Source organism: Chelon labrosus, assembly GCF_963514085.1.
Source record: "Chelon labrosus genome assembly, chromosome: 11".
NCBI classification, from domain to species: Eukaryota; Metazoa; Chordata; class Actinopteri; order Mugiliformes; family Mugilidae; genus Chelon; species Chelon labrosus.
In genome coordinates this window covers 29,738,530-29,756,949 of record NC_140344.1, presented here as the reverse complement: position 1 = coordinate 29,756,949, position 18,420 = coordinate 29,738,530, and the positions used below count along the sequence as shown (strand labels likewise).

Below are 18,420 nucleotides of genomic sequence, written 5' to 3'. Positions count from 1 at the left end.
GTTCGCATCCTACGGAAGCCTGCGCGGCCAAAGAGACGCGGACGGACGAAGTGAAAAGAAACAGAAACAACGTCTGAATTTATTTTTACTAAACTGTTTCACTTCAAAAAGTTTTAATTAAACTTTTACATAAACGGGGTCAGTTAGTTTTACTTCTATCCGTCTCCTGCTCCGCTAACTCCGCCCGCTGCCTCCGCGGCTGTAGCTAGCATTAACTGAGGTTAGCTAGTGGTCCGTGTCGCCGTTGCTGTGGTCGGTAACCGTTAACCGGAGATATCCGTGACCTCCGCGGAGATTCGGTTTGACAGTGAGCCGCTAAAAGATGTCGGAGGGCGGCGGGTTCCGGTGGACGGTGGTCGTTCTGACCTGCCAACACAAAGACAGCGTGTACTCCTTTCAGAGAGGTGAGGAGCATCTGCTCATTCTACGATCTTTGAGCCGTCTCCTCTGCAGTTACACGGATCCGCCTGCAGGTGTCGCTGATCGACAGGTTTAATGTAGATCAACGGGTTTTCAGGGAGAGTGCTGTGTTTTAGAGACCCAGACGACTCACAAAGGCGGAGTTTATGCTGCTTTAGTGACGTGAAAGGGTGGACAAAATAATAGAAACACCTGATAAACGATAAAACACCAGACAGAGGAGGAACAGGCTTTGATTCACGTTTGATTAAACGTTTTGAACTGTTTAAAATGTTGAATCAGAATTATTTAATGGAACCAGGCAGAATGTATTTGCTGTGTGTGTGTGTTTGTGTCAGAGCTGGAGCTGAGGCAGCAGCGGGGGACTCTGTCTCAGGGTGCGTTGGTTTTAACGGTGCGGGACCGCCAGGAGCCCCTGGGCAGCGGAGGAGCGACGCTGAACGCTCTGCTGGTGGCGGCTGAACACCTGAGCAGCAGAGCAGGACACACGGTGAAGTCCTGAGGAAACACACAAACCCAAACAATCATATTAAACCGTATATGTTTATGTTTGAGCCTTTCACTTCAGACTCCTCTCAGAGAAACAGGAACATTTTATTTGATGTCCTCCATCACGTCTCTGCTTATTCTCAGTTATTTGATGTAAACTTCATGACCTGCTGATTAGTTTCAGCTCCTCATGGACGAGTCCATGAAACATAGAAATGAAACACGCTAACTAGCCTAGCAAGGGCTGTATCTAGAGTCTAGTGGGGCCCAGGAGGACCGTCCTCACTAGACGTGGTCAAAGTTGGGGGTCCTTACTGAAGGTCTTATTTCCGTCGTCTCGTTTTGAAGGTGGTCACGGCCGACGTCCTGGACGACGCTCACATCCTCATCCTCCACACGGTGAGTCCAGCAGAGAAACGATCCGCTCTGATTCTCTGTGACGTTTCTTTTATTTTTAACGGTCCAGTTTCTCGGTGCAGGGTCGAGATTTTCCCTGGAGCTCCTGCAGCCGAGCGTTCTGCTGGCTGCCCCAGGACGAGCCCGACCAGGACGTCCAGGCCCCGGTCTGCGTCCTCGACCTGCTGCTGGACCGCCTCAGCTACCAGGTCTGCTACAAACAGATGGAATTATTATTATTATTATTATTATTATCATTATATAATAGAGAAGATGGCTCCTGGTGTCGAAACGTTTCTCCTCCTGCTCTTCATTCCTCCTTCTAGTCTGACATTTATCTTCTTATTTCTACTGTAGCTTAATTTATTTTATTTTATTTAACTTTAAATGACATTCAGGCTCTAAATGAGACATTGCAGTTTCCTTGAGACAAATAAAAACCTTGACCGTTGAATGTGGGGTACCTCAGGGTTGTATGTTGGGTCCTCTTCAGTTTTACTTTTTGTCTTTTGTGTCTGATTCAGATCTGTCCCGGTTCTCCTCCCGGTGTTTGGGTCTGCAGCACCGACATGATCCTCAGCGTCCCTCCTGACTTCGGTCTGTGTGCCGTCACTTCATTAACCGTTAAATCAAAGTGTTTTAAAGCAGAGTTGAAATCAAACCTGTGATGTTAAAATCCTTCTGTCTGCACTTCAGCTTTGTCCTGGGACGGTTTCTCAGGTGTCCGGGTTCTGGCGTTGCCGGGCGACGTCTCCTACGCCGCTGATCACGGAGTCTACCTGTCGGACTCACAGGTGCCGTCTCGCTTCGTCTCTGTCTGAGTTTCTCCTGTTGGTTTGTTCATGACGTGGTGGACTGATGTGTCACAGGGTCGGGTCAGAGACATCATCTACAGAGGAACCAGGGAGCAGATCCAACAGGCCGTGATGTCTGATGGGAAGGTCCCGCTGGTGTGTCCTCCTTCTTGTCCTGTGAAGTCAAATCAAACGCACCCGTAAGCCACTGGGACGTCCCAACGCTGTAAATGTCCTGTGTCCGTCTGCAGGTGTCTGGTCCGGTCTTCTTCAGCCGCTCAGTGTCAGAGAAGTTACTGCAGACTCACGTCACGCCTCCTCTGGACGGCTGCACCTACCTGGGCCTGGACTCTGGAGCTCCGCCCCTCCAGGTGAGCGCCACCTGTCCATGTGTGTCAGCGGAGGAGGAGTCAGACAAAATACTTAAAAGTCATCTCTATTTAAAAAAAGTGGAAAAAGTTTTAAAGAAATAAAAAATGTAAAATTATGAGTCAAGCTCATGAGAATAAAAGTATGAAATAAAACATCAACATTTAAAAATAAGAGAAAAGTTCAAATATAATAATAATAATAATAATAATAATAATAATAATAATAAATGGTCTCCTCAGATGTCTCTCTTCCTGGACGTGTTGAAGTGTCTCTGCTCCGATCAGAACCAGATCCAGTTTGTCAACGAGGAGCGAGTCGGCTGCAGTTCAGCGGTCGGACCACGGGGGGCGTCGGTGAGGAGCGGCAGGACGGAGCTGTGGAGGGTCCTGAGAGGAGCTCCCCTCAGTCTGGGTGGGGGTCCTCCTTGTTCTGGAGGCAGCTGATAGAACAGAATAATAAGAACAGGATTCATCCTCTTATTAAAGAATGTTGATGCTAAGCTAAGCTAAGCTAAGCTAAGCTAACTATCAGTTTCCATGTGGACTGGAGGTGGGGCAGCTGTCCCAGGAAAGTGAGCCAATATTACATATCAGTAAACAAGCAAATAATAAACAAATCTCTGGTCCTCAGCGTACGTCCCAGGTGGTTGCTATGACTACCTGACTCTGTCCGGGCGGCGACACATCGACCGACTGACGCGTGATTGGACGCAGAGGAACACTCTGTCTCACATCCAGGTGACTTCCTGTCCCTCGTTGTCGTCTCTGCTGCTGTCTCCTAAAGACGAAGGAGTGACGCTTCAACGCCGCTCTGCTTCCTGTGTCCCCTCAGAGAGAGAGCCGGGTCAGTGAAGGGGGTCGGGTGATGAACAGCGTCCTGGAGGGGGACGTTGCCGTGGCGACCGGAGCAGTGGTGCAACACTGCCACCTACAGGTCAGGATGTCAGCTGTCGGTTTGTGTCATGGAGGACGTTTAATTATTTATTTAACGAGCGGCTGCGTGACGTGTCACATACTCCTCAGATTTGTCTTTAAGTCCAGATCTACCTGTCCACCGTCCACCAGGGTCCTCTGGACGTCCCGTCGGGTTGTCTGCTGTCGGGTCTGGAGCTGTCGGCGTCGCCGTGCGTCAGGCAGCTGGCGCTCAGCAGTGACATCATCATCCAGGGACACCGCATTGAGCTGGGGGAGCTGAGGCTGACTGTGTACACGGTGATGGGAGCCCGGGACGAGCTGCAGGTAAAACAGAGACACGTGTCCTCTCTATATGAACACATCAGAGGCTTCTTCTAACAGACAATACGTGACTCCTTCCTCCTCCTCCTCCTCCTCCTCCTCCTCCTCCTCCTCAGGTCTCCCCTGACGACAGTAACGCCTCCTTCCTCAACCAGACATGGAGTCTCTTCTGCAGCAGGACAGGGATCCAGTAGGTTCAGTTATCTTCAGTAATCCAGACCATCTGTCCTCCTCCTCTTCATTACTGTCCTCTCCTCGTACCCCCCCCCCCCCCCCCCAGACCTGAGGAGCTGTGGCTCAGAGGAGAACAGCGCTCCCTCCTGGATGCTCGTCTCTTCCCGGTCCTCCACCCCAGAGGAGGTGCTGTGAGTCTGGAGGGAGGTGTGGGCTGGCTCCTGGGGGGCCCCGGCTGCGTGCGGAGGTGGAGGGAGGCGTGGAGACTCTCTCTGAGGGAGGTGCTGTCACTCACCCACCAGGAGGCGGAGCTCCAGTGGAGGGAGGAGTTGCTGTTCCTGGCGGGGCGGAGGAGAGTGACGGACGCTCTGAGGAGCCGCTCGGACGCCTGCCTGCTGCCTTGCTTCAGGGCCGCGGTGCTGGGGGGCCAGCAGGGGGCGCTGCTGGAGACTCTGGACAGGAGTGAGTCTTTTAGGACGGCGGGGGTCATAGTTCAGTTTAGAGCAGTTAGCTTAGCTTAGCATAAAAACAGAGCAAACAGCTAGACAGCAGTCTGACCAGTCTAAACATTAAGACCTGTGTTTATAATAATAATAATTATAATGACATCTATCTGTGATGTTCTGTGTTTTCAGTCGCAGCGGGGAGCAGGGAGGAGGGGGCGGAGTCTGGGGCGGAGTCTGGGGCGGAGCTGGGCGTGGCCGCTCGCTGTCTCTCCTGCATTGCTGATGTGTTGGTGTGCATGGCGGGGGGGCAGGGAGGTCTGAGGAGCGGACCGGCGGCTAACGAGGCCTGGAGCTCCGCCTACGTCCTGCTGGAGGAGGGCGACCTGGGGGGCGGAGTCTGTGCCCTGGCCCAGCAGAGGCAGCTGTGGCTCAGCAGGTGGGGGTCCCGCTCTGTGTCCCTCTGCTCCGTGTGGTGGTCGGGGGGTGTAATGATCCGCTGCCCCCTACAGGCCGGACCTGCTGGTGCGGGCGGCGAGACACTACGAGGGCGCCGGACAGGTGCTGCTACGACGGGCTGTGATGTCATCGCAGAGGTTCATCTCCATTGGCCAGGGGGAGGCCCCGCCCCTTGGGGAGTGGCAGGAAGTGCAGTGTCCGGCCAGACTGGACCTGGCAGGTGGGATTTATTTTACACACATCCCTCGTGTTCCTAAAGGATCATGTTCTAGATACAGATCCTGATGATTTACCTCCGTCCAGGCGTCTAACCGCAGCCCCCCCCTCCCCCCCCGTCATGGGACGGTCTCACTGGGTGTCCTTGTGTTTCAGGCGGGTGGAGCGACACTCCGCCCATCGCCTTCGAGCACGGCGGCTCTGTGACCAACGTCGCGGTGAAGGTTGATGGGAAGCGTCCTATTGGTGCGCGGGCCCGTCGCATCACAGAGCCCTGCCTCCGGCTGGTCAGCTGCAGCGGGGGGCGGGACAGTGGGGTTTCCACGGAGACCGTGTGTGAGAGCCTGGACGACCTGAAGGACTACTGCCAGCCCCACGCCCCGGGTACGACGCCGGCCGTTTACTGGTCACTGAGGGAGGGAGGAGCTTTCTGATGTGTGTGTGTGTGTGTGTGTGTGTGTTACAGGAGCTCTGCTGAAGGCCGTGTGTGTCTGCAGCGGTTTGGTGTCTCTGACTTCCCAGAATCCTCTGGGGCATCAGCTGATGCAGCGGTGGGGGGGGGGCGTGGAGCTCCACAGCTGGTCTGAGCTGCCGACCGGATCTGGACTGGGTGAGACACAGAAACACGATGTTTGTCATCTAATCATCTACCACTCTGCCTCAGTCAGCTGGAGCTGATGAAGACGTTGTCCTCCTCTTCCTCTCCGTCCTGCAGGTACCAGCAGCATCCTGGCGGGGGCGCTGCTGGCCGCCGTCTACAGGTGCACCGGTCGAAGCTACGACACAGACTCTCTGATCCACGCCGTCCTGCACCTGGAGCAGGTCCTCACCACAGGTGTGTCGTCGTTGTGATGAAGATGATTCCAGAGCCTTCATCTTGTCAGCTGTTGAGTGTCATGTGACCTTCAGGTGGACTCCTCCCACCTGCTCCTGATAAAAACCTAAACATCAGTCACTTAGAGCTCAACTCTTCCTCAGAGAAGTATTCTGGTTTATTATCTGACGTCACCTCCTCCTCCTCCTCTTCCTCCTTCTCCTCCTCCTCCTCTTCCTCCTTCTCCTCCTCCTCCTCTTCCTCCTTCTTCTCATCCTCCTCTTCCTCCTCTTCCTCCTTCTCCTCCTCCTCCTCTTCCTCCTTCTTCTCATCCTCCTCTTCCTCCTCTTCCTCCTTCTCCTCCTCCTCCTCTTCCTCCTTCTTCTCATCCTCCTCTTCCTCCTCTTCCTCCTTCTCCTCCTCCTCCTCTTCCTCCTTCTTCTCATCCTCCTCCTTCTCCTCCTCCTCCTCCTCCTCCTCCTCCTCCTTCTCCTCCTCCAGGTGGGGGCTGGCAGGATCAGGTGGGAGGTCTGGTGGGTGGAGTTAAGGTGGGTCGTTCCCGAGCGTCTCTACCTCTGCAGGTGGAGGTGGAGCGTCTCAGTCCTCCGGAGGACTTCCTGGTTTCTCTGGAGCAGCACCTCCTGCTGGTTTACACCGGGAAGACTCGGCTGGCTCGAAACCTGCTGCAGGTCAGAGGTCACTGCTCCCATCATCAGACTACTGTGGTGTTATTCTGGCTCCTGATGATGATGATGATGATGATGATGGTCTCGTCTGCAGGACGTGGTTCGTAGCTGGTACAGCCGTCTCCCCTCCATGGTGCTGAACGCCCAGCAGCTGGTGGCCAACTCTGAGGAGAGCGCCAGAGCCTGTTCAGACGGTGAGACGTTCACGGACGTTAGTCAGCGTCTGATTAACTTCTTTATGTTTACAGGGACGCTTAGGAGTAAAAGCATCCTTCAGAATTTTCTACATTTCTGCATAAAATCAACCAAGAACATTGTTAGATAAAGAGAAACTGATCAATTCAGAATTCATTGGTCCATCAATGAGGACAAGCCGTCCTGGTCCAGATGCAGCAGAACAGGCCCAAACCAGGACATTAGCACCCCCATGTTTGATGGAGGGATGAGGTTCTGATGCTGGAATGATGCAGTGTTGGTTCATCTCATTTAAACCAAACTATTCTACTTTGGTCTCATCTGTCCACTAAACATTGTCCCAATAGTCTTCTGTCTTGTCCACATGATGTTTAGAAATGTTCTTCTTGGAGAGCAGTGTCTTTGTCCATCACACCATGGTTGTTCAGTGGATTCATCAACATTAACATCAGCCAATGAGAGAGAGGCCTTTAGCTGCTTAGAAGTTCCCCTGGGTTCCTCTGGGACCTCTCAGACTGTCATGGAGTGATCTCTTTGTCTACTTTCAGGACTTCATCTGATGTTTTGAGTCATTTTTATTCAGAAATGTAGAAAATTGTGCAGGATCCTAAAACCTTTAGGTTGCTCTGTTTCCAGTTCCAGATGTCAGTGTTCCTTTATAATATTAGAAGACGTCTCTTTATCTGACACTGAACCTTTAACTAGAACCAGAGCAGCTGCTGTAGTTCCAGTTAATCATCGCCTACATTCCCCAGAATGCCGTTCAGACGGTGCTCACAGACCTGTCCCTGTCTTCCGGTCCAGGTTCTCTGTCCAGACTGGGTCGGTGTCTGGACTGCTCGTGGCAGCAGAAGAAGCTGATGGCCCCGGGCTGTGAGCCGGCCTCCGTGAGGGCCATGATGGAGGCCCTGAGGCCCCTGGTCCTGGGTCAGAGCCTGGCCGGGGCCGGAGGAGGCGGCTTCCTCTACCTGCTCACCCGAGAGCCTCGACAGCAGGAGGCCGTGCTGAAGGTCCTCCGTGACACCCCGGTAAGAGACGGGACGGGTCGGGGTCAGAGGTCAGAGTTTATTAAGAATTAGTCTCAAAGAGGAACAGAAATAAACTGTAGTTGGGTTAAATAATGACAGAAGAAAATAATATAAATGATTTAAAATATGAAACAGAGACAGAGATCTGAATCTACAGCTATAAATAAAACTCTGCTCCACCGTCACAGGATCATTTAAACCAGACTAACTACGACTGTTCTTAATTAACACCCAGCTGCTGACTCATGGTTCTGTGTTTGTGCTGAGTCATGATGAGCGGTGTGTTTCAGGGTCTGGGAGACTTCAGCGTCCACTCGGTGCAGCTGGACATGGACGGTCTCACGGTCCCGTCTCCGTCCACGGTCTGATGGACGAGGTCTGGAGGGAAACCACGGGTTCATCTCTGACGTCTGTTTGTAGTTCACAGTGAATCATGATAGAACCTGAACCAGTTAATAATGTTGTTATCAGTTATTATTATTATTATGAATCTGTTTCATAATGAAGGAAGTGATTGTCATCTGTCAATCACCATGACATCACTTCCTGTTTCTAATAACTACCTGAACTAGTTTAATTTGTTTACTGATGAAAATAAAAAACAGTCCAACATTAAATCACTGATTGTGAGACAGGAGACATGTAGTGGACATGTACAGAAGGTTTATTAGTAAATGTGAACTTTTAATCAAACGTCTTAAATGATGTAACTGTGACTCTGTTGATTCATTAAAAAGTCTCAATGAGGACGAACGTCTTCCTGGTCTGAGCGGCGTCCAGCAGAAACACACAGATCTTAACGGTCACAGCTTGAGTCCAGACTACAGACGTGAAGCGCCCTGAACCAAGATGGCCGCTCATGTTTCCACCATCAGTGGGAGGAAGCAGTGACACGTCGGCCATCTTTAAATGGTCCAAACACTGAATGATGTCCTCACTTCCCAGCGACCACAGACAGCTGGTCTCTGATGCGTCCCAGTCCGTCCAGGATGGTGTCCAGAGACTCCCGGCTCAGCTCCACCGTCACCGCGGAGACCGACTCACTTCCTGCCGTCGGATCCTCCATCTGAAAAACACACCACAGGTTATTGCTCTGCTGGGAGGAAGACTGACCGTCACTAATTAGAACAGAAGAAGAAGAAGAGACGACGTGGACGGTCTGTGAAATGATGAGGCCAGAGGTCACCAGAGGTCACCAGCGGTCACATGACCTCACACACACCTGAAGTCGAACCAGGCAGGTCGGCACCGACATCCGGCTGACTGAGTCTGAGCCCGTCACCATGTCCACCCTCCAGTCCAAGTCTGTCAGCTGAGGGAGGGAGACTGTACACACAGGGTTTAAAGTGTTAATGCATGTACACACACACACACACACACACACACACACACACACACACACACACACACACACACACACACACACACACACACATCTTCAGCAGATAAAAACATGAGATGAACTCACTCTGATCACTGACAGCCTCCGTCCTCCACGTTGGACTGAAAGACAGCAGAGACACGTCTCACGGGTTTGATTCAACAGAAAACATCCTCTGGTGTATTTATGATCATTTCCTTTTATAACAAAACCTTTATTTCTCTTTAATTAATTAAGAGTCAGATTCTTTCCCCCCCATGCGTTTGTCAGGAGGTTGGAGCAGAGGTGACTCCTCCAACCAATCAGAGACAGAGGTGGTTGTTTGGTATTTAGATCAGTCCCCCTTCAGGACTACACTAGAGGCTCCACATCAGACAGAAACCTGATACGTGAGGAGGATTTTTTTTAATTTAAACTAATTTCAAGCCGTCTGCTCAGCTGAGCGACCTCCAGCGGGACCCTGAGGAGGTTTCTGTGGAGCTGACCTGTTCTCCAGCAGGATCTTGGTGATCATTTTCTTCAGACTGGAGTGGAAGGACTCGGGGAAGACGGCGAGGATCTGCTCCGGAGCGCTGAGGTTGTAGAAGAGGACGTGACGGGACAGACGGTGGAGGGACTGGAGCAGCTGGAGGACGACACATGGCTCAGGGTCAAGTCCCAAACGGATCATTTAGTTCAAGTTCTTCTTTTAACACAGAAGGTTTATGAAGTCAAGTAGTTTTCAGCTTCTATTTACATCTTTTAATGAGATTCTAATGATAGAAAATGGGTTCCACTGACTTCTACTCATTTCTTAAAGACTTTGAGTTATAATGTAATGATGTGTGAACACATGGACAGTATTTATCAGGACTGGGTGGTTCACATTCAAACTGATCTACATTTAAAGTTCTGATTTATTTTAAAACCTTCCTCCTCTGGTTAGAAATCTTAGTCCAGAACCAGACTCCATCTGTCTGAATGTTCCAGCGTTTGTTAGTTTCCATTGATTAAATATCTGGAACATTATTCTTGTACAGTAGCTGCTCATCTCTGTCTCTGAGAGCAGCGTCAGGATTTAAAACATCTGACGTCAAAATCAAAGACACACGAAAGACGAGGAGACGGAGGAGACTCCACAAACCTCTGGGACCAACGAGGACGTTAGACCGGAGGAAAAACTGTTTGACAACTAAGAGAAACTGTTTCTGGATCCTGAATGACTCTACTGAGCAGCTGAGTGACAGTCGGCCCTGGCGCCTGTAGGACAGACAGGTGAGCTGTTACCTGTGCAGCCTGGGCTGCTGGGACGCTGAGTGCTGCTGCAGTGCTCTCCACCAGCCGGGGACTGGGACCCCGATGACTCTGAACACAAATGTCTCTCACTGCATCTTTAGACGGAGCCTGAGGAGACAAGAGACACAGAGACAGAGAGACAGAGACACAGACAAGAGACAAGAGACAGAGACATAGACAAGAGACAGAGAGACAAGAGAGAGAGACAGAGACAGAGACATAGACAAGAGACAAGACACAGAGACAGAGACATAGACAAGAGACAGAGACAGAGACAGGTCAGTCCACAACAACAGTCATGTGACCATCTGAGACACTAGTGAAACAAACTCACACTGAAACACTTTAACTCAATAATATTCAGTTTGTTCTTATTATTTTTTAATCAAATATTAACCTAAACATACTACATAGTTTAATTAACTGATTTAACCTAAACTGAGGAAGCAACACACCGATGCTAACAGGCTAATGCTAACTCTTCATAACGTTCATATTTGTGACTTTTCCTTCTTTTCTGCGGTGAACGAGTAAAACGCTGCGGAGCCGTTTAACCTCCGAGTCTTTACCTTGAGGAGAAGCTGCAGGTTGTTGAAGTCTTCGCTGGAAACAGCTGCCGCCGCCATGTTGACACGTGACGTTCACCGCGACGCGTCATGTGACAGAAACGTGTCGCTAGTGCTCATGGGAAGTGAAGTACAGTCTGGGAAACGTCACTGATGAATGATTGAACCAGATAAAACTACAAAAATAAATACTTTAAATGTGGTTTTATTTAATGTGAGCTTAAACATTTACAACATAATAATAAATAAACAAATAAATAAAATATTTGTAATTGTTACAGCTGATTTTACTCCATGTTCACTCAGAGCTCGTTAATCCCACATTTCTACAACACGTGAAGGCAACACCAGACCAAAGGCTTTGTCATAAATTAATAAAAGTCATTAAATCTGGAATAAAACACTAATTATAACCACACGTCATCAATAAATCTACTGATCATTAAGGTAAAATAAATATAATAAATAATAGAAAATGTGATTCAGGACACTTTTAGAATAGAAAACATTTAGTTTATTATCAACAACAGCAATAATAGTAATAGTTTTTATGCTAATATACCAGCTATATACTAGTAAATAATATTAATCTATTTCTAAAATAATAATATATTATTTATACTCTATTTAAAGATGTAAAGGAACATATATATATTTATGTGAGACTGGACTGAACGGAGCCTCCCGGTCCCGGTCCTGGTCCTGGTCGTGGTGTCCGGGGCGGCTCGTTGCAGTGACTCTCCGGGGGACGGAGCAGCTCAGACGGATGGAGGCTGTTCGGTAACCGGCGGCGGGCCGGTGAGCTGCAGATGTCCGTCTCCGGGATGAAGAAGCAGCTGCATAAAGCCAGCCAGGTGAGCGGGGGAGGATGGAGGGATGGATGGAGGGATGGGGCTAACACCTGGATGTCCTCTGAGCTCTGACTGCGACACCAGGCCTGGCTGTCCGCACGGGTACCGACCACCGGTACCGACCACCGGTACCGACCCATGTGATCAGCCCTGAGCTCTGTAGTGAGGGACAGATCACTGCTGCTGCTAAAAATACTTTCACCTTCATTCTGTTAGTGACGCAGCCTGATCATTGTTCAGAGACCACTTTAAATACACACACTGGCCACTTTATTAGGTACACTAGTGACAGCAGTCCTGCATTAAGGTTCTGGTCTTTAGCATTAGCAGCATGTTCGTAGTGTTGATCAGAGTTCAGTGACCTGCTCTAGTTACAGATGCTCGTGTTTCATCAGCTCAGACTGAGCCGCCATGTTTCTACAGAAGCCCAGAGAGGACAAACCAAACACACACTCTAAACACCTTCCATGTTTTTATGCTGAAGCCGTGTAGGTTTGACTCCATGACTGTACGGGGAGGGGCGTCCAGGGGGGGGCGTCCAGCTGGTTGCAGTCTGCAGCCTCACCCCTAGATGGCGCTAAACTATACACACTGCTTCTTTAATGGAAATGACTTCTGTTGCTGCAGCTGCTGAACGAGCGGCTGATGGGCGTCGAAGGAACGAAGCTGGACGGAGACTTCCTGAAGATGGAGAAGGTAAAGAGTGAATTCAGCAGAACGCTCAGAGAGAACGTCCGTCTGGTCAGAGCTGACGTCTGCTTCTCTGTGTCCGTCAGAGCGTTGCAGTGATCCACGCTCTGCTGGACGAGCTGCTGACCAAAACCACAGAGTTCCTGCAGCCAAACCCAGGTACTGGTCCACAGCTGGAGGTCTGATAGGACCAGACTAGACCAGACCAGACCAGAACAGACCAGGACAGACCAGGACAGACCAGACCAGACCAGACCAGATCAGACTTTATTGTAGTTATTACAGTTGTAGACACAGTAAAAGCACAAGTTAGATAAAAGATAGAATAAAGTTGAAAAAAAACGTAAATATATTAAATGTACAAGAAACGTTTCCAGTTGCTGTATCTTCTGGTTCTGATGGATTCATTCTAACAGGACAGAGGAGTTTCTGGTATTTCGATGAAGGTATGAAATGATTTTACTGTAGGTTTTAAAATAGACTACCTGCGATAGACTTAAAAGACTCTTTGAACCAAATGAAACAATCCAGCTGTTCTCTTGGACTAGTTGTTGACTCACTGACGCAGATTCAGAGGTTTGAAGTGTTGCTGAAAAGTCAAACTCTTAGTTTTATTTTTTTCCAGACATTTTACAGGACTTAGAAACCTCCTCCATCCTCCTCCTCCTCCTCCTCCTTCTTCTTCTTCCTCTCCTGTATCTGCTCTAATTCTTAACGCGAGGCCTCGTCTTCTTGCTGCAGGTCTTTGTTTTGGTCTTTGTGTTTCTGCAGCGTACAGAGCTAAACTGAGCATGCTCAACACCGTGTCCAGGATCCGAGGGCAGGGCAGGACGACGGGTTACCCACAGACGGAGGGCATGCTGGGAGACTGCATGCTGCGCTACGGCCAGGAGCTCGGAGCTGCTTCTGAGTTTGGTACGACGTCTGTAGTAAAGAAATAAAAACATCAGTTATGAAAGGGTTCCTACGTTCTAGGGGGCGGTGAGACGATACGTCAGCTGATCTGAAAACAACAGGAAGTGACTTCACCAGTTTCTAATGATTATGACATGAAAGAGAAACATGGAACGTCTTTGGTTTTTAAATGAGCTGAAACTTAATCATTTAACTAATGTGCTGCTGATCTCCTCCTCTGGTTCCTCCTCTGGTTCCTCCTACGGTTCCTCCTCTGGTTCCTCCTCCGGTTCCTCCTCCGGTTCCTCCTCTGGTTCCTCCTCTGTCAGGTGGAGCCCTTTCTAGTGTGGGTGAAGCGCTGCAGCAGGTCGGTCAGGCCAGAGATGTTCTGGATGTGAACATCAAGCGCTCCTTCGTCGACCCCCTGCAGGAGGTCCAGAACACGGAGCTGAAGGAGATCAAGGTGAGGAGAAGAAAACACAGAAACACAAACTGACCTGAGAACGTTTCATGATGAAACAGGTTCAGGTTTTTAGGACGTTCATGTTCTCCAGAGGATCAGTGTTCAGTTCATCAGGTTGGGTAGAAAACATGTCCAGACGTAAAACCTGCAGGACAACATTAGCATGCTAGCACACTACGCTAAGATGGTTATTATTGTAATGATTATTAGCATGTTAGCATGTTAGCATGTTGGAGACACTTTATCTACAACATTTAACAAAAACAGGAATGAGAGAAAACAGAAGCTGTTCAGATCTGTTCATGTTCCCCAGAGGATAAAAACCTTTGAGTGAATCACATGTGTGGTTAAAACCAGCTAACGTTAGCATGCTAGCACACTACAGTGTGATGGTGATGATGATGATGAAGATGACAGCTGGAACCTTTGACGTCTGATCGTTTCCTCAGCACCAGCTGAAGAAGGTGAACGGCCGCCGGCTGGATTTCGACTACAGGCGCAGACGAAGAGGGAAGGTCCGAGCAGACGACGTCCAACTGGCCTGGGACAAGTTTCTGAGCTCCAAGGAGCTGGCGGAGAGGAACATGTTCGTCCTGCTGCAGAACGACGTGAGGTTTAATGTCGAGACGTGATGTTTCCTCCAGGTCATCAACAGTCTGCTCTCAGCACGTCTGACCTTCCATAGATTCAGGTTTAGTTCTGATCCAGAGAAGAAACTCCTCCAACCAATCAGAGACATTTAAACTAATCACATGACGTCTATGACTACTGTTACTCTTTTGTCCATCACCACATTAAGCCCCACCCACAAAGGATCTGATTGGCCCAGCAGAACCAGTTCCCAGAGAGGCTCAGATGAGTTTCTGGTGGTCGGTTGAGGATCAGCTGATCGTCTCCACAGACTCATGCACTAATCACCGGTTCCTCCTGCAGGTGGATCAGCTCGGCCGCCTGGCGGCTCTGGTCGCCGCTCTGCTCAACTTCCACCGCAGCGCCCACCGCGTCCTGCTGGGTCTCCATGGCAACCTGCAGGCCAGGTGAGTCCCGCTTCATCTACTGGGACCAGCTCCAGAGGGCTCCTGGTGACCCGAGCCGCTCTTGTCTGGTCTTGACAGGCTGACTGCTGCCAGTAACAAACCAGAGCGACGCTTCAGGTCTAAAAGGATCCGGGTGAGGAGCGACCACAGCGGGACACTTGGCTTTCACTACCAGCCGTCTGTCCCGTCTACGGTTTCCTCAGGTGACTCTCAGACCTGAACAGGAATGTGACTTTTCGTTCCATCTAATGCTGTAAGAACTAAACGTGGTCTGTGTTCAGGGGAGCAGGTCACAGAGGTACCGTCCAGACCCGGCAGTCCCATCTCCTGTTACGGTGAGAAAACACACCGACCTTGTTTTAATGATCCTACAGGTGACCTCCAGATACTACTGATCCTCTCTCTCTCTCTGTCAGCTGACAGTCGGCTGGTCCTGGATCAGCCTTGTTGCCGGGCGATGTACTCCTTCCTCCCGAACCACGAGGGCGAGCTGGGCTTCAGAGAGGGCGACGTCATCGTCCTCACGGGCCAGGTCGACGCCAACTGGTTCGAGGGGGCGCTGGACGGCCGGGCGGGGCTCTTCCCCATCAGCTACGTGGATGTGCTGGTGCCTCTGCCGTTACCATGACAACGCTTCAAAGCATCCACAGACAGATCCACGCTGAAGTGGATCTGGACTTAGTGGTGGATCATATGCAGGTTTTCAGCTTCTTATTTGCACTTTTTCACGGGTGAATGAGCCATAGGTCTGGAGCAGGGGTTCCCAACCAGATACAGGCACCTCAGCTAGGATGAGAAGCAGCATCCTGAGACATCTGGTCCAGGTGTGAACACTGATCTGGTCTCTAGAGTCCAGGTTAAACAGGTCCAGGTGTGAACACTGATCTGGTCTCTAGAGTCCAGGTTAAACAGGTCCAGGTGTGAACACTGATCTGGTCTCTAGAGTCCAGGTTAAACAGGTCCAGGTGTGAACACTGATCTGGTGTCAGTCCACATGTGGAGGTGGTCTGGGACACATGTTGTTAGTACTAAGAGCAGAATGAGCTGAATCTAACGACATAAAAACAAAGAACTGTGGCGTTTGCTCCACGGCTCAAAGCACAAAGCAGGTCAGATGAGAGAACGAGACGTAGACGGGACAGGAAGAGAAGAGGTCCTGGAAACACAGACAGGACACCCAGTGAAAGCACAAGGTTAAATACATGTGGTGTCTTCTCTACGCAGACAGACTGATGAGGAACGTTGATCTGTTAGCACTGATGCCTCCCAGCCAGAAGGTTCTGGGTTCTAATCCAGGCCCACTGGTTCCTTTCTGTGTGTAGTCTGCATGTTCTCCCTGTGTCTGTGTGGGTTCTCTCCAGGTTCTCCAGCTTCCTCCCACCGTCCAAAGACATGCTGGTTAGGTTCATTGGTGATTCTGTCTCTCTGTGTTAGACTGGGATAGACTGGAGACCTGTCCAGGGTGGACCCCCCCTCTAGACCAATCACAGCTCCGGGTCAGACCCAGAAACCTTCTCCTCCGGCCTGGGAAGGCCTCGGCTGTCAGCTCATCTCCTCATTATTAATCCTTCATTGATTATTAATCTGCTGCTGATGGATGAAGGTCAGACTCAGGTTCTGGATGAAGGTTCTGTGGTTTGGGAACCGCTGCTCTGGATCAGACCTCGGTCTCAAGTTGTACTTTAAAGAATTTAAAGGTCTATGTTTTTATTATAGTCAACAAATCACACAAAAAAAACTGATATGAAAGAAAATATATTTAGAAAAAGCTCCAGAGACGTTTAGAGACGTGATGGTTATCACCTGTAGAACTGAAGAGACGCCGGTCTGTAAAGATCTGTGACTCTCTGGTGTTTCAAGTTTGGTTTTTGACTCTAAAACAAAAAATAAATTAGAGTTGATTTGATTTTCAATTTAAAAAGCAAAAAAATGCTGAACAGGTAAATTTACCTTTGGTCCTTTAATCTATGAAACCAGGAAGAGAAGTAAAGAAGAAACCAGCTGTTATTAGAAGAAGAAGTTTCTATCAGTGATTTCAGATCTTTTCTGTCTAAACGGAGCACGGACATGACTCTGGAACAATATGCAGGGGTAGTTTTAGAGGCTACTTCCTGGACCAAGGAGACCTGGACCAGAGACACCTGGACCAGAGACACCTGGACCAGAGACACGTGGACCAGAGACACCTGGACCGCTATAATATACATATTAATGATATTAATATGAGACTCCAGTGACTCTGTAAGTCTTGATAAAAGCATTTCCCTAACAACTACTTCCTGCTTCATTAAAGGACAACTAATCACCTCAGGAGAAACAACATTAGACTCAGATTAACTTCAGACGACACAATAAATTGGGTTTAAAACTAAAAATCTAACAACAGCTGTTTTTCACAGTTTTTGTTTCTGGTTTTAAAAACAAACTTGAAATACTAGAACAAGCACGGAGCAATAAGTATTAAATATTGTAATGTTCTGACACTGTTGCGCGTTCTCCCTTTAAACTTTTTAGATGCACATGTAGACACTGAAGCTGTAAATCTCTGTTCTTTGCTGAGAACCAGTAAAACTTCAGCTCTTTCTTCTCGTGTCCTTCTCTGTGTTTCTCTGCTCCGTCTGATTGATCAGCCTCAAACCGAACCCATCGACGCCAAAGCTTCAGAGGAAATAAAAATAAATAAAGTAAAGACAAAGACCTGCCAGTAGAACAAGATAATATATTATAAACCAATAAATCTACCCAGCCTCAAACTTTAAAAGGAGAGTTTCAGATCAGAACAGTTTAGTCAGTAGCAACAGTTTCTACTTTCAGGTCAGTACTGACAATAAAACAATGAATTACATTTGGTCATTATCTGTTTTTAATATGTTCAAATGCTGGAAATCATAAATTCTAACTTTTAGAGTTGTGGTAGTTCTCATTTTAAATATTAACTGAACTAAGAAGCAGAAATAAAACCTCAGTAAGACATTAGAAATGTTTATTACGATCAGGAACAGAACACTTAAAGAGTCAAACCTGGGAGACAAATAAAAACGAGCAGTTTTTGACCTTAATTAAAGATATTTCATGTTAGATTTCAGTCTGGAGCTCTTCCTGTTCTGGTAAAAACAGACAAAGATTCTAGAAAGCTTTGATTTAACGACGCCACAGGGTCAGACCTTATTCATCTTCTGACAGCTGGTGAAAACTAAACCAACTTCACCTGAGTCCATGGATCAAAACGTGATAGTTGCAATGGACAGAGCGAGGTCAGAGGTCGAGGACGTCCCCCAGACTCCAGCGCACCGAGCAGTGGACATTTCCAGGGACCCAGTATGACACCACTGATTTCATGCTGGCAGATTCACTGAAGGATGTGACTGCACTCGTCACCAAGTCGCTGCTGCAGGACATGAAAGGTGGAAGTGTTTCATCTGACGCACTTCCTCAAACCTCTGTCCAGGTCCTGGACGTCCCAGAGGAGGTCCACTCTGACAGCTCACAGGTTTTAATGAGTTTAACTTCCCAGGACGATGCAGAGAATTATTTCTGTGTCA

At 49.0% G+C, this 18,420-nt stretch overlaps 3 protein-coding genes across 3 annotated transcripts; 2 read left to right on the top strand and 1 right to left on the bottom strand.

Moving 5' to 3' along the window:
- The first annotated feature begins 6 nt into the window (after positions 1-6).
- On the top strand, positions 7-8,470 carry fcsk (fucose kinase). Its single transcript, XM_084555213.1, has 23 exons — positions 7-404; positions 759-910; positions 1,258-1,308; positions 1,389-1,514; positions 1,830-1,902; positions 2,002-2,099; positions 2,175-2,255; positions 2,351-2,470; positions 2,711-2,882; positions 3,102-3,208; positions 3,303-3,404; positions 3,536-3,709; positions 3,823-3,896; positions 3,987-4,342; positions 4,516-4,762; positions 4,836-5,002; positions 5,155-5,382; positions 5,465-5,608; positions 5,714-5,833; positions 6,314-6,501; positions 6,593-6,692; positions 7,498-7,721; positions 8,012-8,470. Exons 1-23 carry the CDS (start codon positions 323-325, stop codon positions 8,087-8,089), a joined length of 3,264 nt encoding a protein of 1,087 aa, XP_084411339.1. The 5' UTR covers positions 7-322; the 3' UTR covers positions 8,090-8,470.
- Positions 8,118-11,018, bottom strand: commd9 (COMM domain containing 9). Its single transcript, XM_084555214.1, has 6 exons — positions 10,947-11,018; positions 10,369-10,485; positions 9,588-9,727; positions 9,190-9,224; positions 8,944-9,047; positions 8,118-8,787 (listed from the first exon to the last, which is right to left on the bottom strand). The coding sequence occupies exons 1-6, from the start codon at positions 11,001-11,003 to the stop codon at positions 8,656-8,658; spliced, it is 585 nt and encodes a 194-aa protein (XP_084411340.1). The 5' UTR covers positions 11,004-11,018; the 3' UTR covers positions 8,118-8,655.
- A 734-nt stretch (positions 11,019-11,752) lies between these two features.
- On the top strand, positions 11,753-15,506 carry sh3gl3b (SH3-domain GRB2-like 3b; the record flags this gene model as incomplete). Its single annotated transcript, XM_084556108.1, has 10 exons — positions 11,753-11,797; positions 12,422-12,490; positions 12,571-12,643; positions 13,256-13,399; positions 13,708-13,841; positions 14,291-14,449; positions 14,775-14,878; positions 14,957-15,081; positions 15,160-15,213; positions 15,295-15,506. The coding sequence occupies 10 exons, from the start codon at positions 11,753-11,755 to the stop codon at positions 15,504-15,506; spliced, it is 1,119 nt and encodes a 372-aa protein (XP_084412234.1).
- Positions 15,507-18,420: the final 2,914 nt, after the last annotated feature.